A 27,869-nucleotide genomic window follows, 5' to 3' on the forward strand; every position below is an offset into this window, starting at 1 on the left:
TGCTTTAATAATGCTTACTAAGTGAAAGTGCACAGAAAATATTAAGCAATTTACATATTTAAAAACTGAAATTCTACAACTTAAGTTTAACCCTTTAGTGTTCACATTATTCCACCAAAATTAATCCTTTTTTATCCACATTGTTTTGAACTAATCATGCATCATCTTGTAGCTATGAGATTTTGATGAGGTTGCTGTTAAGTTTTTAAATGATATTGTAGGATTGGTGTGAGAGACCAGATCTGGCCAGTTTGAACATAAAACAAGCAGAATACTTCTGGCCGGATATGGCCGGTTTAAATGCTAAAGAGTTAAACACACAAAAAAATTATTTTACATTCAGATTTTTCTACCAGTATTTATCCCCTAAACTATGTTATTCCAGAACATCTTCCACAATTTCCATGCAATTTCTAACCTAATGAAAAATAATTTAATTAACTTCACTCTGTTATCTTAATACTCAAGATTAGGAGGGTCTGAAAAATGTTATCAGAATTGCACTTCCACTGCATGCTTAAAAAATGATGGAAAAAATCTGAAAAATAGATACCACACATATATACTGCTAAATAGTTCACATTGCATAAATCATTTATGTGTAAACACTGGCTGCAATTATTTTGGTAAATTTTGAAGAACTAATTAATCTTGACATAGAAAAATATAGTTATTTAAAATCCTTAACATAGTGTGAATGAAAAATACAATCATATCAGAATAGATTTGTTTTTTAAAGTTCAATTTTCAGAATCAAAATTAAATTTGACTGATATTTCCGCAACATCTATGCCTCTTGGGATTTTTACTAATAGAAAATTTAATTACACAATAACCATAACAAAAGAAAATTCTATGAAATTTGACTTCTTAACCCTTTTGTTACTAACCCGGCCAAAACCGGCTCTGGCTCTGTGGTAAAATGTCTTGTTTTCATAAACTCTAAATTAAAATATTCCACCAAGCCTTAATCACAATTTACCTTCCTAACACTAGCTTAATGATAACTAAGTTATTTTACTAAATTCTTTGTTATATTTAAAATAATTGAAAGAAACACAGAACATCTCAAAATAAATACAGTAACGAAAGGGTTAATAAACTGGTATACAAAATATTCAGTTTCATATCTTTACAATCAATATCAATTTAGTAACTAATTAACTTAAGTAGTATTGATTCCTAACATGAACATAAGTTTTTAGTTTTAAAGAGGAGAGGAAGTGACACTGTAACATTCATTCAGTTCTCAACAATATTTAAAGAAATTACAACCAGATTTCAAAATCAGATTATAGAACTGGTTAGCCAAGAGCTTACCTCCATTGATAGAGAAGAAGGAAAAGAAACCCTACAACTGGTTGAAGCTATATGTTTATATAAAAATACAAAATCAAAATGAGTGAAGGTACTTTGACCTCTGTCACATGAAAAAGCTCCACAGCATCTGTCAAACAATTTCAGTTAAAAATCAACAATTCTTAAGTTATTACAACCAGTCAAATGAAGTTTAAAGGGTGCAATGCACTGAACAACACCATATCAAAAACTGTGAATGGCTGAGTTTTAAACATTTACTTTTTAGCTGTTGACATAAACAATCAACCCAGTTGAAGACTAGCTGTAGAAGATATAGACATTACAAACCCATAAGCTCCTACACATGTACAGACACTACTATAAATGTCTATTAATAACTTTTATAATTTAGTATTAAAAATAATGTAAATAGGCGCAGGAGTGGCTGTGTGGTAAGTAACTTGCTTACCAACCACATGGTTCCGGGTTCAGTCCCACTGCGTAGCATCTTGGGCAAGTGTCTTTTGCTATAGCCCCGGGCCGACCAATGCCTTGTGAGTGGATTTGGTAGACGGAAACTGAAAGAAGCATGTCGTATATATGTATATGTATATGTATGTATGTGTGTGTATATGTTTGAGGGTCTGTGTTTGTCCCCCTAGCATTGCTTGACAACCGATGCTGGTGTGTTTATGTCCCCGTCACTTAGCGGTTCGGCAAAAGAGACCGATAGAATAAGTACTGGGCTTACAAAGAATAAGTCCCGGGGTCGATCTGCTCGACTAAAGGCGGTGCTCCAAATGACTGAAACAAGTAAAAGAGAGTCACAAACACATGGAGGCACACACACACACATACACGCGTGTATTATTTCTACTGACAATAAAAGGTTTCTCTCTGAGTAGAGGACAGTGTACAAAGTGTGGTATTGACTGGTAGCAAGATGTGTAAGTACGGAAAGAGGTAGATGTGCAAAGGCTAGAAAGAAACAAGGCTCACTGACATGCAATGTATAAACAAGAGAGCATAGATGAGATGATAGAAAAAAATGAGTTTAAGAGAAATCTCTCATTGCCTGTACACAAACATCATACAATCTGCCTTTCATGCTGAGGCAAAGAACTTTTGTTATTAATAGAAGTAATAACTCCCTGCCAGCAACCGTGGAGATTGGCGATGTGCCGTAAAAGAGGGAATACAAAGGAGTGACAGAGAGAGAGAGGAGAAATGGAAAGACAAGAAAAGACGTCAACAAGAAACTATGGCATTACAACCAGCCAGGAACAGTCTTTGCTACGTTTGCAATACCTGCCAGAGGGAGTGTTTGTCCAGGATAGGACTACACAGCCACAGCAGGAAATGTATCAGGACGTGAAATGTAAAAGCCAGACTAGACTATTTTATGCGCAACTCCATTGTCTCCCGAGACAAAAAGGATGCCAACAACTCCCTGAACATTTGTTAGGAACTATATTTTCAGAACATTCTTCTCTGCTACTAATTAGGTCATCTTGGTGACAGAAGCTATTTGCTACATCTAAGGAACCTCTTGAGTATTTGAGAGAATCTACTTCCTGTGTGTTCTTAGTGTTTATTGCTCCAGCACATGTTACACGAAGTCTGCTTTTTCTATTAACCTTCCTGTGATTCCGCTTTTTGTCTTGTGTATCCATAGCCTGCACTGAGCACACCATATGGAATTTCTGTCCAGCACCTTTCCTACATATCAAACCGTGCCATTTTCCATCAGGAGAGTCCTGTTTGTTTTCTTGTTTTCTAGAGCATTTGATTTTGCTCAAGTAGTTTTAAGGCCCTTTGTTTCCAGATTTTTCTTCCACACCTGGATTTCTTTTCTAGTTCTACTACAGATTCTTCTTTAAGAAGAATGTCATCAGCATACAGTAGTTCTCAAGAGCACCAGTCTTAAATCCTGCTATAACCTGGGGAACTATGATTAATAGGAGGGGACTAAAAACCAAGCCCTGGGGAACTCCTGCTTGTATGCTAAATAATTAGCATAGACTTTGTCTTCACAAGAGTCTGTCAATTTTCTGGATTGTGTGCCCACCAGATTGATAGGTGGCCAAATGACAAGTTGGTGGTAAATCATCAGGTCATCTGCATCACAGAATTTCAGCAACCTTGTTTCTTTCTCATATCTAGAACTAGAGTCATAGCTTCTATATACACTCATGTCCATTGAGGTCATCAGTCACACTAAGGTCACTATTCTTCATCATCAAAATAATCTGCAAAAGAACCTCATTGAATTGGTCCTTCTGTTCATCTGCCAGCCCAGATTGTGGAGCATAAGTAGTCCTGAGTTATTTTGTTTGTCAAAACATCCATTGTACTGGCTAACAACTGAAAGTACCTATGGCCAGGAAAAACTTAGGAAGAAGTAGCAGGCTCAAATCTGAGGATAGTGGACTTCATAAGCAAAAAGAAATGTAATCATCACTGAATAGCAAAATGCCATAGTGAAGAAGGCATGTCCTTTGTATGTTAAAAAACAATCATTATAATGATAATGATAGCAGTAATGATAACAGCAGCAATGATCTCTTATAGGTGAATTCAGCATATTTAAGTTTTGAGCTCATCTTTTCTGAGAATTTCAAAAAAAAAAGTGATATGTGAATTTAAGACAGGAAGAATGAACAAGTAGAAAGTCAATTTTAAGTGAATAATATATATGCACTTAAAAAATAATTGCAGCGTGGAAGGTGTTTGTAAGCCATTTAAGAAACACACAAAAGCCGTTTGATTCACTTCAACATTTAAGTTTAATTTGTCAAAATATTTTCGTCGCTAAAACCCACGACCTGTTCACTGACAAAAATCCATGCTGCATCACGGATTTTCGTCAGTGAACAGGTCGCAGATTTTAGCTACGAAAATATTTTGACAAATTAAACTTAAATGAAGCCAGTATGCTCCGATGGATGTGTAATGTCAGTGTTCATAATCGTCAGAGTGTAAGTACTTTGAGAGAAAAGTTGAACCTAAGAAGTGTCAGTTGTGGTGTGCAAGAGAGACGGCTGCGCTGGTATGGTCATGTGACGAGAATGGCTGAAGATAGTTGTGTGCAAAAGTGCTACACCCTAGCAGTTGAGGGAACCTGTGGAAGAGGTAGATCCAGGAAAACCTGGGACGAGGTGGTGAAGCACGACCTTCGAACTTTAGGTCTCACCAAGGAAATGACTGAAGACCGAGTCCTATGGAAGTGTGCTGTGCATGAGAGGACCCGGCAGGACTAGTCAGGCCATATCCCGTGGCCCCTACCTGGGACGTAGTCGATCCACCTGTGCATACCTTCCTTCTTGTGACACTTGTGAAGACCTGCTGAGGCAACAGTACCGCTTGTGGTACCAGTGCCGGTGGCACACAAGAATCCATCCGAAAGTGGCCGTAGCCAGTACCGCATCGACTGGCCTCTGTGCTGTGGGCACATGACAAACACCATCCGATCGTGGCCGTTCGCCAGCCTCATCTAGCACCTGTGTCGGTGGCACATAAAAACACCATCCGAAGACCCGGCAAGACTAGTCAGGCCATAACCCATGGCCCCTACCTGGGACGTAGTCAGTCCACCTGTGCATACCTTCCTCCTTGTGACACTTGTGAAGACCTGTTGAGGCAAGTGAAAATCAAAACAAATCAAAATAGATGAACATCAATGGAATCTGTATCTTTGTGGTACCAGTGCCGGTGGCACACACTTTGTGGTACCAGTGCCGGTGGCACACAAGAGAACCATCCGAACGTGGCCGTAGCCAGTTCCGCATCGACCGGCCTCCGTGCTGTGGGCACGTAACAAACACCATCCGATCATGGCCGTTCGCCAGCCTCATCTGGCACCTGTGTCGGTGGCACATAAAAACACCTTCCGAAGACCTGGCAAGACTAGTCAGTCCACCTGTGCATACCTTCCTTCTTGTGACACTTGTGAAGACCTGTTGAGGCAAGTGAAAATCAAAACAAATCAAAATAGATGAACATCAATGGAATCTGTATCTTTGTGGTACCAGTGCCGGTGGCACACACTTTGTGGTACCAGTGCCAGTGGCACACAAGAGAACCATCCGAACGTGGCCGTAGCCAGTTCCGCATCGACCGGCCTCCGTGCTGTGGGCACGTAACAAACACCATCTGATCATGGCCGTTCGCCAGCCTCATCTGGCACCTGTGTCGGTGGCACATAAAAACACCTTCCGAAGACCCGGCAAGACTAGTCAGTCCACCTGTGCATACCTTCCTTCTTGTGACACTTGTGAAGACCGGTTGAGGCAAGTGAAAATCAAAATCAAATCAAATCAAAATAGACAAAATAGATGAACATCAATGGAATTTGTATCTTGTGGTACCAGTGCCTGTGGCACACAAGAAATCCATCAGTGCTGTAGTCAGTGCGGTGGGCACATGACAAACACCATCCGATCGTGGCCGTTCGCCAGCCTCATCTAGCACCTGTGTCGGTGGCACATAGAAACACCATCCGAAGACCTGGCAAGACTAGTCAGGCCATAACCCATGGCCCCTACCTGTGCATACCTTCCTTCTTGTGACACTTGTGAAGACCTGTTGAGGCAAGTGAAAATCAAAACAAATCAAAATAGATGAACATCAATGGAATTTGTATCTTTGTGGTACCAGTGCCGGTGGCACGTGGCACATAAGAAAACCATCCGAACGTGGCCGTAGCCAGTACCGCATCGACTGGCCTCCGTGCTGTGGGCACGTAACAAGCACCATCCGATCGTGGCCGTTTGCCAGCCTCATCTGGCACCTGTGTCGGTGGCACATAAAAACACCATCCGAGCGTGGCCGTCTGCCAGCCACGTCTGGCACCTGTGTCGGTGGCACATAAAAACACCATCCGAGCGTGGCCGTCTGCCAGCCTCGTCTGGCACCTGTGTCGGTGGCACATAAAAAACACCATCCGAGCGTGGCCGTCTGCCAGCCTCGTCTGGCACCTGTGTCGGTGGCACATAAAAAACACCATCCGAGCGTGGCCGTTTGCCAGCCTCGTCTGGCACCTGTGTCGGTGGCACATAAAATCACCCACTACACTCTCGGAGTGGTTGGCGTTAGGAAGGGCATCCAGCTGTAGAAACACTGCCAGATCTGACTGGACTGGTGCAGCTTTCGGGCTCCCCAGACCCCAGTTGAACCGTCCAACCCATGCTAGCATGGAAAGCGGACGTTAAATGATGATGATGATGATGATGTTGAAGTGAATCGAACGGCTTTTGTGTGTTTCTTAAATGGCTTACAAACACCTTCCACGCTGCAATTGTTTTCATTCCAGTACACGATCTCAGTTCAGGTCACTTGCTATGCGAGTACATCTCCGTAACTTAAAAAATAAACTTGAATAATAATTTCTTTCAGTTACCTTTATCCTCGCTTGTATCTTCATCACTTTTAAACAGAAATTTACGTGCTAAAGCTGTTGATTTAATTTCGTCTGGTTTTCCAGTTCTAAATAAATTATAAGAAACAAAGCTAAACTTTAAAAAATTTGAATAATCTATATTTCTTGTAAACCTAATCATGACATTATAATCATATGAATAAACAGTTTGTGTGCAGTTACAATTATTTTATGCATATAATATGCAAGTATGAATAAAAAGAACTGTTTCTGAATTAAACACAAAGCCAGCAACTTAGAGAGAATGAAGTTAAGCTGTATCACTGACCCCAGTATTTGACCATTGCTTTATTTGTTTATTTTATCAATTCTTAAAAGATGAAAGGTAAAGTTGACTTTGGCAGGATTTGAACACAGAATGTAGAACTGCAAAACATTTTTCTAACAATTCTTTCAGCTTACCATCCTTCGCATGAATAAGAGAATAAAAAGTGTAGATACTTCACTTTAACACAAATGCAAAAAAAAAAAAATGGAACAATACAAGAAACTTGAAACATTCTTGACTTTCTCAAGAGCATTAAGCAAGTAAAAAAGAAACGATCGGATTTATTTCCTGGAGACAAATAACTACATTATTGCAAATGAAACCAAAGTCCAAAGAAAGTAGCATTGGTCTATGTTAGCAAAAAACAATTAGTGAAGTTCACTAAAAAAAATTGCATTAAAAGACATCCATTTTTCTATATGTTATGAAGAAATACTGCCTCACTCACTCTCTCTCTCTTTCATGCACAAAAAAGATGTGTGCATATGTATCTATGGGCAAAAATTCACTGACCATGAGTAACTCTGGATTTTCATCATATAATTCGTGGCCCCATCGTAGATACAAAGTGGTTCACGAGGACACTTAATAGTGAAAATAAACTGGAAAAAGTGAGTCAGTATATAGTGTGTGTGATTATTTAGTGGTTATTTAAGTGTATCAGTCTCAAGTAGGTTTCGAAATGGCTAATCGAAGCGGCTGTTGTTTACATCTCAGTTTTGTCAATCAAAATAACCCATGGTACCAGAACATCCAGACATTATTTGCATAGAACAGTGAGAGATAAGTCTTAGTTCAATTTTTTGCAACCCTAAAGATTCCACTCATGCATTCACAGCAAACAAGGCACAGGGCCAGACGTTAGATAATGTAGGTGTATTTTTACCCATTCCGATGTTTACACACAGCCTGTTATACGTTGCTACGAGTAGGGCAATGGACTCCAGTAATTTGAAAATTACTGTCAACCAAACAGAAAAATATCGTCTACAAAGAAGTTTTGTAATCATATTGATATTATCAAAAGGAATATGGTTCATAATTTAAATAAGGAAATTTGTGAACTGTGAATGTATAAGCATAAAATAGTGTAAACAACTAAAATAAAAGTATGTCTAAATAACATTTTTTTCTTAATACTTTTTATGTAGTGATCGAAGGAAGCTCTGGCTTTTGTTAGGAGGGGTCCACATAACCATTCATGATACAGAGGATGGGAGCCTATTTCAGTTCGGGAGTGAATTGTCATCACATGTGACTTAGTCACAAACATGTCATATGGCTGCAATAGAATGCTATATCACCAACAAAAATGTGATTTTTCTAAGACATCACCCACTAATCTATCAAGTCCATTTACACATTTCTCAATACATACTGCTGTTATGACTTCCCTCCCTCGTTTTATGCCTCCATTGTAGATGGGTAGATTTGCTAGCGTAAAAGAAAAGATAATAATGATTTCACATTCTGACATAAAGACAACAATTTCAGGAAGGGGTTAAGTTGATTGCTTGAACCCCAGTGCTCAACTGGTACTTATTTTATCAATCCCGAAAAGATGAAAGACAAAGCTGACATCAATGGAATTTGACTCAGGACATAAGGGCTGATGAAATGCAGCTAAGCAATTTGCCTAGCAAGCTAACAATTCTGCCAACTCACCACCTTCTATAAGCAATAATAAAAACATGTTCTATTAGCTCTCTTTACTCTTTTACTTGTTTCAGTCATTTGACTGCAGCCATGCTGGAGCACCGCCTTTAATCGAGCAACTCGACCCTGGGACTTATCTTTTGCCGAACCGCTAAGCAACGGGGACATAAACACACCAGCATCGGTTGTCAAGCAATGCTAGGGGGACAAACAGACACACAAACACACACATGCATATATATATCTATATATACATATATATATACATATATACGACGGGCTTCTTTCAGTTTCCGTCTACCAAATCCACTCACAAGGCTTTGGTCGGCCCGAGGCTATAGTAGTAGACACTTGCCCAAGGTGCCACGCAGTGGGACTGAACCTGAAACCATGTGGTTGGTAAACAAGCTACTTACCACACAGAAACTCCTGCGCTATAAATGTTTGTAATTAAACACTTTTGTTTCCCTTCTCCAAGAAATAATCAAGTAAAAAAAAAAAAAATGAAAAGATACATACAAATTATTTTTCGATTCAGCAGCCAATTCCCTGGATTTCTTTACATTTTGTATGGTCACCGATACAGGATCATCGGCACTTGATTTTTCATGAGAACCATGACCTAGAAATAATTTTAATCAAGATTACTTTGTTATTCAATGTATGGTTGCATGGTAAGAAGTTCGCTTCCCAACTACAAGGTTCCGGGTTCAATCTCATTGTGTAGTACCCTGAGCAAGTGTCTTCTATGATAGCCTTGGGCTAACCAAACCCTTGTGAGTGGATTTAGTAGATGAATATTGAAAGAAGCCAATCATATATCTATATATATTTGCATGGGTTTCTCTGTGTATGTGTGTCCTTGTGTTTGTAACCATCACAACCTGACAAACAGTGTTGGTTTGTTTATGTCCCTGTAACTTAGCAGTTCAGTAAAAGGAGGCCAAGAGAATAAGCACCAGGTTTAGAAGAAAAAGAAATGGGGTCAATTTGTTCAACTGAACCCTTGAAGGTAGTGCTCCAGCATGGCTACAGTCAAACACATGAAACAAGTAAAAGATAGAAGATAATCCAAAATACTAAAAGCGAGATCCAATTTGACCAATGAAAAAGCACCAGCAAAAATACTGGTTTCGAATTTTGGTACAAGGGAAACAAGTTTGTGGGAGGGAGAAAGTTGATTACATCAAACCCCAGTATGCAACTGGTACTTAATTTATCGACCCCGAAAAAAATGAAAGGCAAAGTCAACCTTGGAATGAAAGGCAAAGTGAACCCAGAACATAAAGGCAGACGAAATGCTACTAAGAATTTTATCTGGCATGCTAACAATTCTGCCAGCTCACTGCCTTGTGTAGGTATGTATAATAATAATGAAATTATTGTATACAGTGCTCAGGTGCACCACAACTTGTCAGAAAGTGCATATAAAGTACATGCAGTAATGTAAAAATGTCTGGAAGTCAGATACATGCCTGTGTGTGTATGGAGGGGAGAAAATCAGGTGTAGTGCTGGCGAATCTCAGAAAGCATGGAAGTTTTGAAGGATGCAGTGCTCCGACAACTAACAACTGATGCCGGCAGTTTGTTCCATGCTTCAGCAACTCTCAGCGTGAAAACATGTTTCCTAAAGTCATGGGAGCTGTGCGGTTTTCTGACTTTGTAAACATGTCCACGGGTGTTAGATGGGTGGAGTTTAAAAAGGTGCTCAGAGTTACTGTTTGTACGATGGTTGATAATTTTATGGGTGTCTGCCAAAAGTATCAGTTTTAAATTTTGTCACAGAGCCAGAAATTTGGGGGGAGGGGGTAAGTCAATGACATCAACCCCAGTGCTCAACTGTTACTTTTTTTACTGACCCTGAAAGGATGAAAGACAAAGTTAGCTTCGGTGGCATTTGAACTGAGAACATAAAGACAGACAAAATGCCACTAAGTATTTCAGTATTTCACTAGGTATACTAACAATTCAGCCAGCTCACCGCCTTCATTGAGCATAAATAAATATTGATTTCAAATTTTGGCACAAGGCCAGCAATTTTGTGTGAAGGGTAAGTTGATTACGTCAACCCTAGTGCCCAACTGCTACTTATTTTATCCATCCTGAAAAAATGAAAGGCAAAATTGACATCGGCAGAATTTGAACTCAGAACGTACAGACAGACAAAATACTGCTAAGCACTTTGCTCAGTGTGCTAACGATCCAGCCAGCTTACCACTTTCATCCAGCACAAATAAACATCGACTTTGCTTTAATATTTTATGGTTTTAAATACAAACTCTGCTTCCCTTCACTCAGCAGTCAATAAACTGAATACCAGTAGTGAAAAAGTCAAGAAATACCAGCAGAAAAAGAGTCAAAATCTTTCCAGTGTCAAGAATATTATGGAAAATAAGACCATTAAAAAATTCTTTGGCTCATGAAAAGTTACAAACAATTGTAGCAATATGAGTGGTAGCTATAGAAGTGTGATGTTGAAGAAAATAACAATGATGGCTTACATAATTAAATGCATAAAGAGAATTCATTAATCATCATAAAAGAAAACTTCATCTGACCCATGCAAGCATAAAAAAGTAGACGTTAAATGATGTTGATGATGATGATTATGATGACAACACTGATTATTATTATTATTATATTATTATTATTATTATTAATATCATTATGATGATGATGAAAGAATTTTGAAATGTGAAATTATAATCAAAGTTTATTAGTTAAAAAGATAATTTTGTGAAGTTTATTGTTTATCAAATTACAAGAAATATAACTAAAACAGTATACCTGTAGGTGTCGACAGATTTTGTTTAGAACTGGGGTCTTCAACAAATGAGGGTGGTAAAGGTTTACAAAAATTACTGTGAGATTCTTCACTTGAAGATCCACTGAGAAAGAAAGAAACTTGTGTAAATATTTAGCTGCATTAATAATTGGATTTAATTTGTTAATGTTAATTGTTGCTAATTAGATTAACTAGGTCATATCATTAATTAACTACAAGGTGTTCAAGCTAAATTTGACGATTTTTTTTTTATATCTTCTGATTTCAGAAACAGTCCAATTACTTCCTCTGTTAGCCTATCTGTGATACCACTGCATTTCTTATGCAACCAGTGTTTACACTGGGTACACCATTTGCCACCCTTACTTATCCATTTTCCACAAACCAAGCATAGTCACCTCCCAGACAGCAGCATTCTCCCTACTCTTCTGATAATTAAATCATTTTTCTTTGATAGGTTTATTTTGAGGTTACTAGAAACAACAATATTATTATTGAGTAAGGTAAATAAATGAAAAGTCCCTGTAGTTATATTTGTATGTTTAGAATTTTTTTTAAAGCAAGATAGTGATTTGAAAGAGAAACTGCAACAGAATAGACAAAAAATGAAGCAGTTCAATAAAGTCTTGGTGATTGAGATTTCCTTCAAGTGGTTTAGGTTTTTCTTATGTGAGCTAACTCTTTTACAAGTGACAAGGATCCATAATGCAAGTGCTTGTCACGATTTCCATAACATTAAGCAAGTGAGAGACAACTCTTCCTATCTCATAGATAACTCACTGGTCTATCATAGTTAGCATAACCACTAAAAGAATTAAAGTGAGTACTGCCAACCAATGAAATGTATATCAGTTACACAGTGCTGTCATTGTTTATAGAAGTCAATTATACAACCCACAATATCAAATTGAAGTTCAGTGTGCTAAACTGTTTAGAGCTAAGAGACTTGACTATAAACACAATGTTTGTACTGATGACTAGATACAAACAGCCAATCTATTGAGTAGCTATTCATTACCTTATTAATTCACCATTCATGTTCTATCTTTTCATATATTTTTAAGAACATCATAAGCTTAACAGATTTCTACCAATACAAATACAGAAGCAATATTCCAAAGTTAGTTTAAAATAATTTCCGTTCACTTATTTGAAAGGCATTTCATCCTTTAGCATTCAGATTGCTCAGCCAAATGTAAAGCATTTTTATTCACATTATTTTGAATTAATCATGCACTGTCACAGAATTCGAAATTTCAATGATGTGATTGTTTAGTTTTAAATTGACATCATAGGGTGAGATGTAAAAGGCCAGAAACAGGTAGAATATTTTAGCCAGATATGGCCAATTTAAATGCTTATGGATAAATATACTTCAATGTCTTTAACAACATTAAAAAAAGAAATAATAAAAAAATTCATAAATACCTTTGAGTTCTTACAGGTTGGTTACTTTCCATATTTGGTGCTTCCAAGAATTTTAATGATGCTTGAGAAAAATCAGAGGAATCTACTGCAAGAGAAAAATAAGACATTTAGTTATTCCAACGTTTTATAGAATACATACAATAGTTTGTATTTTGGTTTTAGAATAGGATACCTTAACCCTGAGTGTATTAAGAGATAATAAAAAAGGATTTGTGATGAGAAAAGTCATGGCCTGGTGACTGAGATTTCCTTCTAGTGGTTTAGCTTTTTCTTATGTAACAAGTGATGCCTTATTCTGAAAAATAATAGGTTTCTTCTGCATTCTTCTCAGAAATGTCAATTAAGCAAGATGTTAGAGCACATTGTTTCATTTAATAATAATAATGAAATTATTGTATACAGTGCTCAGGTGCACCACAACTTGTCAGAAAGTGCATATAAAGCACATGCAGTAATGTACAAATGTCTGGAAAGCGAACAATGTACGAGTCAGATACATGCTTGTGTGTGTATGGAGGGGAGAAAATTAGGTGTAGTGTTGGCGAATCTCAGAAAGCATGGAAGTTTTGAAGGATTCAGGTTATTTATTATAATATCTGCAGATTTTTAGGGAAAAAACCCCACATTTTGAGCCACTCATAATGTTCATGAAAAAGTTTCAATTGATTTATCACTGGATTATCAAAATTCTCACATGAATTTACAGAACTGTCCTTCCACAATCAATCCAGGCAATCTTCAAAGACCTATCAGGTAATTTTGAAACTCTGTTTTCTCTCTCTTTACTCTTATACTCTTACTCTTATACTTGTTTCAGTCATTTGACTGTGGCCATACTGGAGCACTGCCTTTAGTCGAGCAAATCGACCCTCAGGCTTATTCTTCGTAAGCCTAGTACTTATTCTATTGGCCTCTTTTGCCGAACCGCTAAGTTACGGGGACATAAACACACTAGCATCGGTTGTCAAGCTTCTTTCAGTTTCGGTCTACCAAATCCACTCACAAGGCTTTGGTTGGCCCGGGGCTATAGTTGAAGACACTTGCCTAAGGTGCCATGCAGTAGAACGGAACCCAGAACCATGTGGTTGATAAGCAAGCTACTTACCACACAGCCACTCCTACGCTATTTCAGCAACTTTCTCTCAAATCATATGCTCCCTTTCATGTCTTTGCCTCTATCCAGTTGTGAACATCATCCAACTGCAAACCACCCCAATGCATCATCTATCAATAAGTTCTGTGTTGCAGAGATTAAGCTTCCTTCAGACTGATTCTTTGGATCTCAGTCAGAATTTCCAAATAGAAGTTTCCAGTTGTTCAATCAGCTGGACAACCTGTACATTGAAATAGCATGTAAATGGCTGAGTATACCAGACACACGTACCATTAAGGTAATACTCAGGTAGAGTAAGTGTGACATGGTGTATAACAAGTGTAAACCTTTGAATGGTACAATCAATCCAAAAAGCTTCCACACAGTTTCCAACTATTCAATTTCACTCCCAAGGCTTAGGTTGACCCAAAGTTATGATAAAAGACAGTTGCCCAAGATGCCACACAACGGGATCAAACCCAGGACCATACTGTAGCTAATATTTGGTATGATATGCTTGTCTCAATGAGCAAAATATTAGATAATTAGACAGCATCCTCACTCCGAAAAGAAAAAAAACTTCAGTATTACTGATAAGAACATAAAGAACTCAAAATATGTATATTAGTCCATAGGAGGTGCTTCAAAATGATTCTGGTGTTTTGCATCTTTGCCTAAATTGAGAATTTTTCTCCAAGGTAAAACACAGTGAAAATGGCCCTTTTCAAATATGTTCCAAACATATTTGAACTGATTGAAAATTTTGTTAATTTTACACACTGCTTTACATTGCCAACTATGTATATTTTGTTCTGGTCTAGTGGTCACAGCACACAATTGGTACTGAATTCTGATAAGGAAGCAAAGGATTCCAGACATTTCAGAGTTGTTCCACTTGATATCTAAAAAACTCAAAATACATATACAGTAATCATTTGCCATATCGTGGTTCACCTATCGCACCCTCAGTACATCGCGGGAAGACCTGTTGAGGCAAGTGAAATCGAAATCAAATCCGATGACTGGCATCCGTGGTAGTGGAGTGCTAAGACTACCATACAAGTGAGATCGTTGCCAGAGCAACAAGGTAGCCTCCGTGCCGATGGCACATTAAAAACACCATTCGAGCGTGATCGTTACCTGCGTCGCCTTACTAGCACCTGTGCTGGTGGCACGTGAAAAAAACATTCAAGCGAGGTCGTTGCCAGTGCTGCTGGACTGGCTCCTATGCAGGTGGCACATAAAAAGCACCATTTGAGCGTGGCTGTTGCCAGTACCACCAAACTAGCCCTTGTGCCGGTAGTATGTAAAAGCACCCACTACACTCTCAGAGTGGTTGGCATTAGGAAGGGCATCCAGTTGTAGAAACTCTGCCAGATAAGATTGGAGTCTGGTGTAGCCTTCTGGCTTCACAGACCCCAGTTGAACCGTCCAACCCATGCTAGCATGGAAAGCAGACGTTAAACGATGATGATGATGATGATATGTAAATTTACATCATGGGTTTCTGCAGCTGATGGGTATTTATATTTTTTTAGATTTCAGTTATTTCTGTGGTAAAATAAGCATTTTCATGCCTAAAAATTAATAAAAATACAGTACAGTACTGCACTGTATAACACATTAATTAAAATATATTAAAAGAAAATACATAGTGTACCATAGATGAATAAACAAAGAATTGCACAAACTGTATGAAAAACGAAACTCGGGAGGCGGGTGTGTGGTGTTGTTTCGCATTTGTGTGTAAAATTGCGAATTTATTTCAAGTCCTACGATGTCACCCAAACGTTCTGCACCTTCTAAGGCTTCTGGCAGTGAATCCAAGTGCCAGAGGAAGATGCTTACTATAGCAGAGGTGAGATTCATTGAATGCTTAAAGAAAGGAGAAGGTATGCAATGTAGGCCGCCATTACAGCATCAGTCTTCTCTCCTACACACTACATCTAATTCTCTGTATACCCAATTTTCTCTCAAAACATGTACACTGTTGTACATGTACACCGACAGGACCCATCCAGCAGCACATGCCAGCTTCATTTCTTTCAAGCCTTTGCTTGTCCTCAGTAGTCACAGCCAATGTCTCTCTGTCATCCAACAGAGCTGTTTGTTTACAAGCCTCATACAATCTGCCTTACTTTCATCATCATCATCATCATCATTTAACGTCCGTTCTCCATGCTAGCATGGGTTGGACAGTTCGACCGGGGTTCTGGGAAGCCAGAAGGCTGCACCAGGCTCCAGTCTAATTTGGCAATGTTTCTACAGCTGGATGCCCTTCCTAACGCCAACCACTCCGTGAGTGTAGTGGGTGCTTTTTACGTGCCACCTGCACAGGTGCCAGGCGGGGCTGGCAACGGCCACGGTCAGATTGGTGTATTTTATGTGCCACCGGCACGGAAGCCAGTCGAGGCGGTGCTGGCATCGGCCACGAGTCGGATAGTGCTTTTTACGTACCACCAGACCAGGGATCCTGGCTGGTTCAATTCGATTTCGATTTCGCTTGCCCCAACATGTCTTCACAAGCAAAGGGGGTTGGCAAGGGTGCCTGTCGTGCGACCGTACGACAGACTTTATTAATTTAATTAATTTCTACAAAGTTATATTAGTCTCAATTTTATTAAACTTACAAGTTTCATACCCTAACACTAACAACCATCCTCTACATGTCTGCTTGATCTGATAGAAATAATAGCCAAATCTATTTCAAATTATATCCAACTATCTCAAAAAGGAAGGGGCACAGGTATGGCTGTCTGGTAAAGAACTTCACTTCACAATCACTTGATTTTGGGTTTAGCAGCACTATACAGAACCCTGGAAAAGTGTCTTCTACTAAAACCCCAAGCCAACCAATGCCTTGTAAAGGAATCTGGTAGACAGAACTTGCAGGAAGCCCACTGCACATATGCATATAAAATATAACGTGGCCGTAGCCAGCGCTGCCCGACTGGCATCCGTGCCGGTGGCACGTAAAATGCACCATCCGACCGTGGCCGTTGCCAGCTTCATCTGGTCCCCGTGCCGGTAGCAAGTAAAAAGCACCACCCGATCGTGGCCGTTTGCCAGCCTCGTCTGGCACGTAAAAAGCACCCAGTACACTCACGGAGTGGTTGGCGTTAGGAAGGGCATCCAGCCGTAGAAACATTGCCAGATCAGACTGGGCCTGGTGCAGCCTTCTGGCTTCCCAGACCCCAGTTGCACCGTCCAACCCATGCCAGCATGGAAAGCGGATGGTAAACGATGATGATGATGATGAATTAATAAGCATTACAATTGACAAAGTAATCTGAATGCTGAACAGTTTAAAGAAATTTAAAAGAAAATGAAATCCACTCATGTGAGAGCTTAGTTTTATTGTTTATCTACAGTATTGAAATCAAACACAAAAACAAAAATCCTCCTCATCAAAAACAAGTTTTAAAAATAAAAAGCTTTATGCCTTAATATTTTTGACAAAAGAAAATCACCATGAACACAATAAAAATGAAACTTAGATATTATTTAAACAGGTATTGAGATTCCTACAAACTTCAAACTTCATTGTCTTTTTTTATGTGTTTCTTGTTTATTTTTTATCACTAAGAGAAAGAAAGGAAGGAAACTGATGACTCTTTTCAGAACCACAATAACAGATAGGAAGAAGTTATCTTAAAACCAGTGACCTGTTGTGAATGATTATTACAGAGTGGATTCCATTTTCTGGTACTATGGACTAGGTGTTGATATTAACCTTTCAGCATTTAAATTGGCCATATCTAGTCCAAATATTCTACCCGTTTTATGTTCAAACTGGCTAGATCTCGCTTCTCATACCTATCCTACAATGTCATTCTTAAAACATACAATCACATCATCAAAATGTCAAAGCTACAAGATAATGCATGATTAATTTAAACTTATGTGCAAAGATTAGCATTATATTTGACAGAGTAATCTGAATGCTAAAGGTTTAAAACCAGGTGATGGGAGTGTCCACCAGCCAAAAACAGGAAGGGTCTCTCCACATGGTTGCCATCTAGCAAATTCCATTCACAAGGCTTTGGTTAACCAGAGGCTATGGTAGAATACACTTGGCCAATATGTCATGTTGTAGGATTAAACCCAAAACCACTTAGTTGTGAAGCAAACATCTTAATCACAGAGCCATGCTTGTATCCACATCTTGTTTATATCAAGCTTAGTGATCAGCAAGCATAGGTTCTCTATCCCATGTTTATGTACAATGGACATACCTTTATCTTTTAATATCAAAAATAGTAGACAGGTGTTGTAGAATAAGAAGTAACATCTTAGTAAGCATGATCATGAGTCAGTTTCTCTTACACCATTAATACCACTGAGGCAAGACATTTTCCTCTAATCTGTCAAGGACAGGAGTAACACCAATAAGAACTGACTTGGATCAAAGAACCCATCTAACTCATGTTGGCATGCAAAGCAGATGTAAAATGATGACAATGACAATGATAATGATGATGTTGTCCTTAAAAGTCTTTTACCTCTTACTTGTTTCAGTCATTAGACGGCAGCCATGTTGAGGCACTACCTTGAGGGGTCTAGTTGAGCAAATCAACCCCGGTATATTTTTTTCCTAAACCTGGTACTTATTCTATCAATCTCTTTTTGCAAAACTGCTAAATAATGAAGACATAAAGAAACTAACACCAGTAATCAAGCAATGATAGGGAACAAACACACACACACACACACACACACTGATATATACATATAATATATACACACACACACACACACACACACACAAGACTTCTATCAGTTCCTATCTACCAAAATCACTCACAAGACACTTGCCCAAGATTCCACACAATGAACTGAACCTGGAACCATATGGTTGAGATTAAACATGCAGGTTTAATGCATGTTTGTTGACTGCTATTTATATCTTTGTAGCAAAATTTTTTTCTTGTGATAAAACTTTTTTCTATACCAAGAAGAAATAACTTAGAAACATTATCCACATGAAAACAAAAGTAAAGTTACTGTAATTATATTTAGGCAGTAAACATTACAAAATTGATTAGAAATAATTCATATGGTGAGAAGGAAAACAATATAAGTCAATGAATAATATTATGTAAAATTTTGTGGGTAGCAAGAACAGGAGACAACACTGGGTATGTTTCACTATTATTCTAGCCTCATCAGCAAAGCATAGTCTTCACCATATTTGTCAAAATAGTGATAACTTGCTAAATAAAACTGCTACCTGACCTTTTCAGTACTGGATTTCCAGAAAGATACGATTTACCCAAGACTGCTTACATACAAGCTTATGATCACATACTTGGGTAATCTTTATATATAAAAGTCAAGTTGTGTGTCTGTCTGTCTCCTACGATTTAGATTCCTAACTACTCCCACATTTTGCGGTGCAGTTTAACCAATACTTATAGTATCTTATAGTTGTGATTCATATCATGCCCTTCTGGGTATTAGCGCGAGTCTACGATTTAAAAAAAAATTTACCATCATTTTTTTCGATTTTAATGCATTTTTTCGCTATTATATATGGGAAGTAACTCTCTAAAAATGTCTACGATGAGTCAACGATTTAAAAAAAAATTTACCATCATTTTTTCCCCATTTTTAATGCATTTTTTGCTATTTTTTAGCTATAACTCTCTAAAAATGCTTATATAGTTATTTCCCTTACAAACCCGAGCAACGCCGGGCGATACTGCTAGTTAAAGATAAATACGCGTAAGCTATCATTACAGTTCTTTTACACAACTAGAGAATGTACATGACAAGCAGAAACAAACCCCAATTCATATGTTTTTTAGAGTGTAACACATCTTAACAGCACACTATCTACTTTTTAGAGAAAGTAGGTTTCTCGTTTGATGCTTTCAGACAATGAATGATAGAAGAAGCTCAAGAGATAAATCCTTCAAGTTTTAAATTTTCCCTTTCACCTTCTGTGCTTGAGAAGACACATCAAGCTAAGTAAAATCAAAGCTGTTCATACATACTCTTTTACTCTTTTACTTGTTTCAGTCATTTGACTGCGGCCATGCTGGAGCACCGCCTTTACTCGAGCAAATCGACCCCAGGACTTATTCTTTGTAAGCCTTATTCTATCGGTCTCTTTTGCCGCTAAGTTACGGGGACGTAAACACACCAGCATCGGTTGTCAAGCGATGTTGGGGTGACAAACACAGACACACAAATACACACACACACATATATATATATATATATATACGACGGGCTTCTTTCAGTTTCCGTCTACCAAATCCACTCACAAGGCTTTAGTCGGCCCGAGAATATAGTAGAAGACACTTGCCCAAGGTGCCACGCAGTGGGACTGAACCCAGAACCATGTGATTGGTAAGCAAGCTACTTACCACACAGCCACTCCTACGCCTACATACAGGCATGTCCTCTACATCGCTCTCAGCTGAGGGGTCCTAGTCTTGTGAGCTTGTGGCTGCTGGTGCCAATGCTACATAAAAGCCTCTGTACCAGTGCCGCTTAAAAGCACCCATGTTGTGCAATGTAAAGGTACTCGTGCCCGTGCCATGTTAAGAGCCTCCAGCACACTCTGTAAAGTGGTTGGTGTTAGGGAGGACATCCAGCTGTAGAAACCAAGTCAAACAGACAAAATGAAGCCTGGGCAGCCCTCTAGTTGGCCAGCTCCTGTCAAACCATCCAACCCATGCAACCATGGAGAACTGATGTTAAATCATCATCATCATTTAGCATCCGTTTTCCATGCTAGCATGGGTTGGACGGTTCAACTAGGGTCTGTGAAGCCAGAAGGCTGCACCAGGCCCAGTCTGATCTGGCAGTGTTTCTACGGCTGGATGCCCTTCCTAACGCCAGGATGCCCTTCCTAACGCTAAATGATGATGATAATAATAAAGTTTCTACAAACAGACGAGAATTTCGTCAGAGATTTCATCCCCTAAATGGATTGGATTTTCTATTGCTGAGTAGATGATTTTTTTAACCTTTAGAAATAATACTCATTTATAGTTGGAAATCTGCTTGGTGAGCATTAAGTTCTATTCAAACACTTGTATGCCAATGTACTTCAGCTCTAGCAGCATACTTTTCTTCAGGATCTCTCATGATTTCACCTGCAATTGTACAAGTCTAATTACCATGTTAGTCCATGGGGATGAGGGGGGGGGGGCACTGAAACAGATTTTGTTTGGACAAAGCAATTAGCTATTCAGAAAGAACTAAACACTGATGACAACTGAGAGTAAGAAAATCCTTTTGCCCCCAAAATGGGAACTAAAATCAAAATATTATAGAAATTATAGCACGTAAAAAGCACCATCCGATCGTGGCCGTTTGCCAGCCTCGTCTGGCACCTGTGCGGGTGGCACGTAAAAAGCACCCACTACACTCACGGAGTGGTTGGCGTTAGGAAGGGCATCCAGCTGTAGAAACATTGCCAGATCAGACTGGGCCTGGTGCAGCCTTCTGGTTTCCCAGACCCCAGTTGCACCATCCAACCCATGCCAGCATGAAAAGTGGACGCTAAACGATGATGATGATGATGATGATGATGGTGATGATTATAGGTGCCATAGCATGAAGAAAGGAAATATCAAAGAAGATTCAGTTTAGAAAGTATAAAACATTATTTGTGATATGAAAGTACATAGATTTAAAGCTCTGCTAATTAATGGTAAGTTTGAAAAGATAAAAAATTAAATGTGACCAACTTATTAAATATTAAAAATATACACTACACTCACGGAGTGGTTGGCGTTAGGAAGGGCATCCAGCTGTAGAAACATTGCCAGATTAGACTGGAGCCTGGGGCAGCCTTCTGGCTTCCTAGATCCCCGGTCGAACCGTCCAACCCATGCTAGCATGGAGAACGGACGTTAAATGATGATGATGATGATGATGATACAAATTAAACAAACAGTTGTATTGCTGCTGTTGTTTACCCCAAATTAATTCTGATCAATAAAATCTATGATGAAATAGAGTCTTGCTGTGACCATATAATTCGTTTTGAATATCAGGAAATACAATGTTTACTCTTTTTTTACTCTTTTACTTGTTTCAGTCATTTGACTGCAGCCATGCTGGAGCACCGCCTTTAGTCGAGCAACTCGACCCCGGGACTTATTCTTTGTAAGCCCAGTACTTATTCTATCGGTCTCTTTTGCCGAACCGCTAAGTGACAGGGATGTAAACACACCAGCATCGGTTGTCAAGTTTCCGTCTACCAAATCCACTCACAAGGCATTGGTCGGCCCGGGGCTATAGCAGAAGACACTTGCTCAAGATGCCACGCAGTAGGACTGAACCCGGAACCATGTGATTGGTTAGCAAGCTACTTACCACACAGCCACTCCTGCGCCTTTAATGTATATTTCTTTAAGTTAGTAGGGTATGATTTGGGAGAGATTTGGCTGTTATTCAATAAATATTAAAATGGTACCACTGAATGTAAATTTTAGAAATAAAATGAGTTCAAATCAGTTATGGAGAGCATAACAAAAGCAAAGAATTAAAAGTGTTTGATGCTTTTCCAGTGGTATGGATAAGTGAAGAAATACCATGAATTGAAATAGATTTTACCCAAAACATACAAAGAACAAATAAGATCTGGAATGAAATGCATAGTTAGGTTCGATCTGAGAAAATTGAGATCAACAAAATCAAAGTAAGAAAAATTGAACATAAGACATTTTCAAAATTTATGTCAAAATGGAATTACAAATACAGAACATGAATAACAATGATGGGAATGATGATAATAGCTACCAAAATAAATTTGTTATTTACCTTTACTATTATCTTATATTGGCCCCAATTTGATTTGAAACAAATGTCTATATTTTAGGTGAGGAGTAGTTGCATATTTTGATGCTCATATCTTTCCTAAAGGCATCAACAGCATTAGTGATATGATATATGAGTTATTACATGCCCAATTTGGTATTAATCATTCAATCACAAACTTGAAATGATACCAATATTTTAACAAAGCAGATGAATCATCATCATTTAGTGTCCGCTCTCCATGCTGGCATGGGTTGGACGGTTCAACTGGGGTCTGGGAAGCCAGAAGGCTGCGCCAGGCCCAGTCTGATCTGGCAGTGTTTCTACGACTGGATGCCCTTCCTAACGCCAAACATGTGTTTAATATCCATGATTTATACATTAACTATCTAACACTTTGGAAGGCACAATGGTTGATGACATTAGCATAATAGACAAATAGTCAAAGAATTAATGTTCTGTATCTTGTCAACTGCATTGCACAGTGTCCATGACCAAGTGACTGGAGGAATACTGATTATCACTGTTTGGAACAGAATTGTAAAACCTTCAAGTGATCTAGCTTAGTTTTGAGTTTGACTTTTGTAATGCATATATCTTGGAGACGGTTGGGCTCTCCCAGGATGACTCCATAAATGCACTAAATAAACCGAAAATGTGTAGTGGTATATCTATGATTTATTGAGTCATCAGGTACACTACATCTAGCACATAAACTATACTTTAATTAAAATGTCATACTGTTAATACATATTCTAAAGGATTACAACCTTACAATCAACATAATTAAATGTCAATGATAATAGAAGATGGTGCTGTTACACTTACTAAGGTCAATATCATATTGATAAGTCTCTGAAACTGCAGACTTTTGATTTGGGGATGGATTGATGTGCACTTGCTCAGTCTAAAATAGGAAAGCAAAATCAATAAAGTTGGAATAACAAAACATGAAGCAAAAGATAAAGGGGTCAATTACCTAACGTTAATGAGGTTACTTTCTAATTTAAACACTGAGGAGACATTACATAACCAGAAAGTGATGTAATAGTAGTTGTGATGCCTGTGCAGGTGGCACATAAAAAGCACCATCCGAACGTGGCCGATGCCAGCGCCGCCCCGACTGGCTCCTGTGCCGGTGGCACATAAAAAGACCATCCAAACGTTGCCAGCGCTGCCTTGGCTGGTTTCCGTGCCGCTGGCACGTTAAATGCTCCAACCGATCGTGACCGATGCCGGACCGCCCCTGGCACCTGTGCAGGTGGCACGTAAAAAGCACCCACTACACTCATGGAGTGGTTGGCGTTAGGAAGGGCATCCAGCCGTAGAAACTCTGCCAGATCAGACTGGAGCCTGGAGCAGCCCCTGGCTTCCCAGACCCCGGTCGAACCGTCCAACCCGTGCTAGCGCGGAAAACGGACGTTAAACGATGATGATGATGATGATGATGAAAGTGATCTATGAAATCCTGTCCAACAATTAAAGCCAAAAACTTGCAACAGCTGGTCGTCCACTAAAATAATAAAAATGCCCCACAGGTTTTAACCCTTTCGTTACCAACCTGGCTGAAGCCGACTCTGGCTCTGAGTATAAATGTCTTGTTTTCATAAGTTTTGAATTACAATCTTCCACCAAACCTTAGTCACAACTTATGTTCCTAACATTAGCTTAATGATAACTAAGTTATTTTACTTAATTCTTTGTTAAATTTAAATTAATTGAAAGAAACACAGAACATCTCAAAATAAATACAGTAATGAAAGGGTTAAAGTCTAGCACCATTACAAAATAATTAAAAACAAAAAAATATTCAGAAGTTACTAAAAAGCTAAATAGAGAAAAGAAAAGCAAAAATGAAGAATGGATATAAGAAGGGATAATCGTGAAAAAATAATCTTGTTGAAACAGTTGTGATATCAGATGGATACTTTAGATGTGGAGGCATATGGCCTAATGGTTAGAGCAGTGGACTCGTGGTCGGGGGATCGCGGGTTCAAATCTCAGACCAGGCAATGTGTGTTTATGAGTGAAACACCTAAGCTCCACGCGGCTCTGGCAGAAGGTAATGGCGAAATCTCTGCTGACTCTTTCGCCACAACTTTCTCTCAGTCTTTCCCCCTGCATCTTGCAGCTCACCTGCGACGGACCGGTGTTTCGTCCAGGTGGGGAACCTATATGCCACAGAAACCAGCCCTTATGAGTCAGGGATAGCTTGAGAAGGAACTAAACGGATACTTTAGATGCCTCGAGAAAAATATTATTACAGATATTTGTGAATGAAACAGCTTACAAAATACATTAATCAGAAATTACAAGTGCATTTATATATTATCTTTGTTCATGTTCATCTGTGTTGTCATCATCGATGTAATTGGACACACATTTGAATAAAACCACCAAATGATGCCATTTATGGATGATTAAATAAAATGTATTAATGACTCTGATTTAGGTGTTTTAAAACAGACTGAAATGGGAATAAAGTGGTTTCAGATGAAGTTAAATATGTAGACTGTTTATTTATAGCAAAATACACTATTTTTTGCAAAGGATTTGTGTAAGAGTAATGAAGCATACCATTTTAATAGAGGATTTTAGTTTGAATAAGTCATCATGGAAACTCTATGTTACATCTGATGACTACAAATACTATTACATTCTATATCTGAAGAAGAAACTCAATTTTCCAATTTATATCAAGGGTATGAGATTTCTGCAAGTCATGAAAATTACTGAGAGGGTTATAGCCCAATTGATTAGGTACAGAATTAAACTAGATGAGATGCAGTTTGGTTTTGTACCTGGGAAGAGTACCACTGATGCAATCTTCCTAGTGAGACAGCTGCAGGAAAAGTACTTGGCCAAAAGTAAGTCATTGTACTTAGCCTTCCTCGACCTGGAGAAAGCTTTCGCCAGAGATCACCACTCTGTTATATGGTGGGCTCTAAGGAAGTCAAGAGTAGCGGAGTGGCTTGTTAAAGCTTTACAAGCCATGTACAGTGGTGCTGTCAGTAAGGTGAGAGTCAGCCATGAATACAGTGATGAATTTAGCATTCAGGTAGGAGTACACCAGGGCTCAGTTCTCAGCCCACTCTTATTCATTATAGTTCTCCAGGCCATAACAGAGGAATTCAAAACTGGGTGCCTGTGGGAACTACTATATGCTGATGACATTGCTCTTATTACAGAATCTTTAGCAGAATTGGAGAAGAAATTCCAGGTATGGAAACAAAACTTGGAATCAAAGTGCCTTAAAGTTAACCTAGCTAAGACAAAAATGATTATTATAAGAAAGATAAAACTTTCTTTCCGTCAGGAAAATGGCCCTGCTCCATATGTAGGAAAAAAGTTGGAAGAAATTTCATTCATTGCACCCAGTGTAAACTATGGACACATAAGAGATGCAGTGGTATCACAGGTAGATTTAGATAAAGTAGTCTTTGTATGTGGCAGATGTGCAGGAACAATAAGCACTAAGAGCACACAGGAATTAGATTCTCTCAAATGCCCAGGAGGCTCTCTTGAGGTTATAGATAGTTTCTGTTACCTAGGAGACCAAATAAGCAAATGGTGGAAGATGCTCTGACAGCATTGTTCCTAGAATAAGAATTGGGTGTAAGTTCAGAGAGCTATTACCTCTGTTGGCAACAAAAGGCCTCTCTCTCAGAATGAAAGGTAGACTATATGATGCTTGTGTATGAACAGTTATACTCCATAGTGAGACATAGGCTCTGAATGCTGAAGACATGCATAGACTGGAGAGAAACGAGGGTAGTATGCTCCATTGGATGTGCAATATCAGTGCACATGTACAATAAGTGCAAATGTATTGAGAGAAAAGTTGGGCACAAGAGGACTCAAATGTAGCATGCAAGAGAGAAGACTACATTGGTTTGGACATGTGATGCGCATGAATGAGGACAGCTGCGTAAAGAGGTGCTGATCACAGGAGAGGGAGACCCAGAAAGACATGGGATGAAGTGGTAAGGACTGGTTTTAAGAAATTGGACCTCACGGAGGAAATGACCATGGGCTGAGATGTCTGGTGATATGAAGTTCTTGAGAAGACCCACCCACATCAGCAAAACTGAGTTCTGGAAGTGCTGTGTGTCCCACCCACACTTAACAAGGAAACTTCTCACACACTCTACCACAATGAACCAAACTACGTCTCTACATCCCTTCTCTTCCTCACATTTCCACTTCATGTACTATGATTACCTCCCACACCCCAATCTTGTCCTGTTGGCCAGGTGCCACTGCATCATTTCTCTCTGCTTGCCCTCAACCTGTGCATTCTACCCACATGCCTTGTCTCACTCTATTATTGCCATCTGTCAGCCCCTGCCCTGGGTGTTCTACCCACACGTAACAAAAAAATTTTTCCCTCACTCTACCCCAACAATCCAATCTACATCTCTTCTCTTTCTCGCATTTGCTCCTTCATTCACTATGCCTAGCTCTCACTCCCCAATCCTATCCTCACAACCCTATTCCTCTGTATCATTACTATCCAGTAGCCCCTCCAACTCTAAATATACCCAGGTCTTTTGATACTTACTCACACTCCCTTTGCAATATCCTGTCGCTTATATTATGGCATTTGAACCTCAAGGGTATGCCCTGGCACTTGCCACTCTCTCTTCCTTTACTCAACCATCTCATTTATACTCTGATCCCTGGTCCTTGTGAGCATGCCCAGCATTTTGCCACCATCTCCATCCTGCGGTTTCCCACTCTCTCTCCTTCTGCACTTCCCTCAAGTTGGGCAACCATGTATTTTCTTTGCAGTAGTACACTTGTTTCTGTCTTCATTACTGATCTTTCTCTCTCTGGCCAGGTAACCTTGTACTTCCTCTACAACAAGTATCTGTCTCACTATAACCTTTTCATCATCACCTCCTCGCCTTTTAAAAGATTTTGTCTTGCAAGTATTTGGTAACCCTGTCAGTGCAGGCGCCACTTAAAAGCACCCAGTCCACACAGTAAAGTGGTTGGTGTTTGGGAGGGCATCCAGCTGTAAAAAACTTGTCAAAACTGACTTCACCTGTGCTTGTGCCACATAAAAAGCACTATTCACCTCACCTGTGCTTGTGCCACATAAAAAGCACTAAGTCCACTCTGC

At 39.1% G+C, this 27,869-nt stretch overlaps 1 protein-coding gene across 3 annotated transcripts in view; it reads right to left on the reverse strand.

Annotated features, from left to right (window-relative positions):
- Positions 1 to 27,869, reverse strand: part of LOC115210622 — a 119,130-nt gene that overhangs the window by 86,169 nt on the left and 5,092 nt on the right. For 2 of the 3 annotated variants that reach the window (XM_036502549.1, XM_029779224.2), the window contains exons 3-7: positions 23,573 to 23,651; positions 12,874 to 12,958; positions 11,448 to 11,548; positions 9,180 to 9,282; positions 6,698 to 6,783 (exon numbers count right to left, since the gene is read on the reverse strand). In XM_036502549.1, the coding sequence (XP_036358442.1) occupies positions 6,698 to 6,783; positions 9,180 to 9,282; positions 11,448 to 11,548; positions 12,874 to 12,958; positions 23,573 to 23,651 (454 nt within the window). The remainder of the gene's footprint in view (positions 1 to 6,697; positions 6,784 to 9,179; positions 9,283 to 11,447; positions 11,549 to 12,873; positions 12,959 to 23,572; positions 23,652 to 27,869) is intronic. The other variant, XM_029779225.2, reaches the window with a different exon arrangement.

This window comes from Octopus sinensis, linkage group LG4 (genome assembly GCF_006345805.1).
Source record: "Octopus sinensis linkage group LG4, ASM634580v1, whole genome shotgun sequence".
Classification (NCBI taxonomy): domain Eukaryota; kingdom Metazoa; phylum Mollusca; class Cephalopoda; order Octopoda; family Octopodidae; genus Octopus; species Octopus sinensis.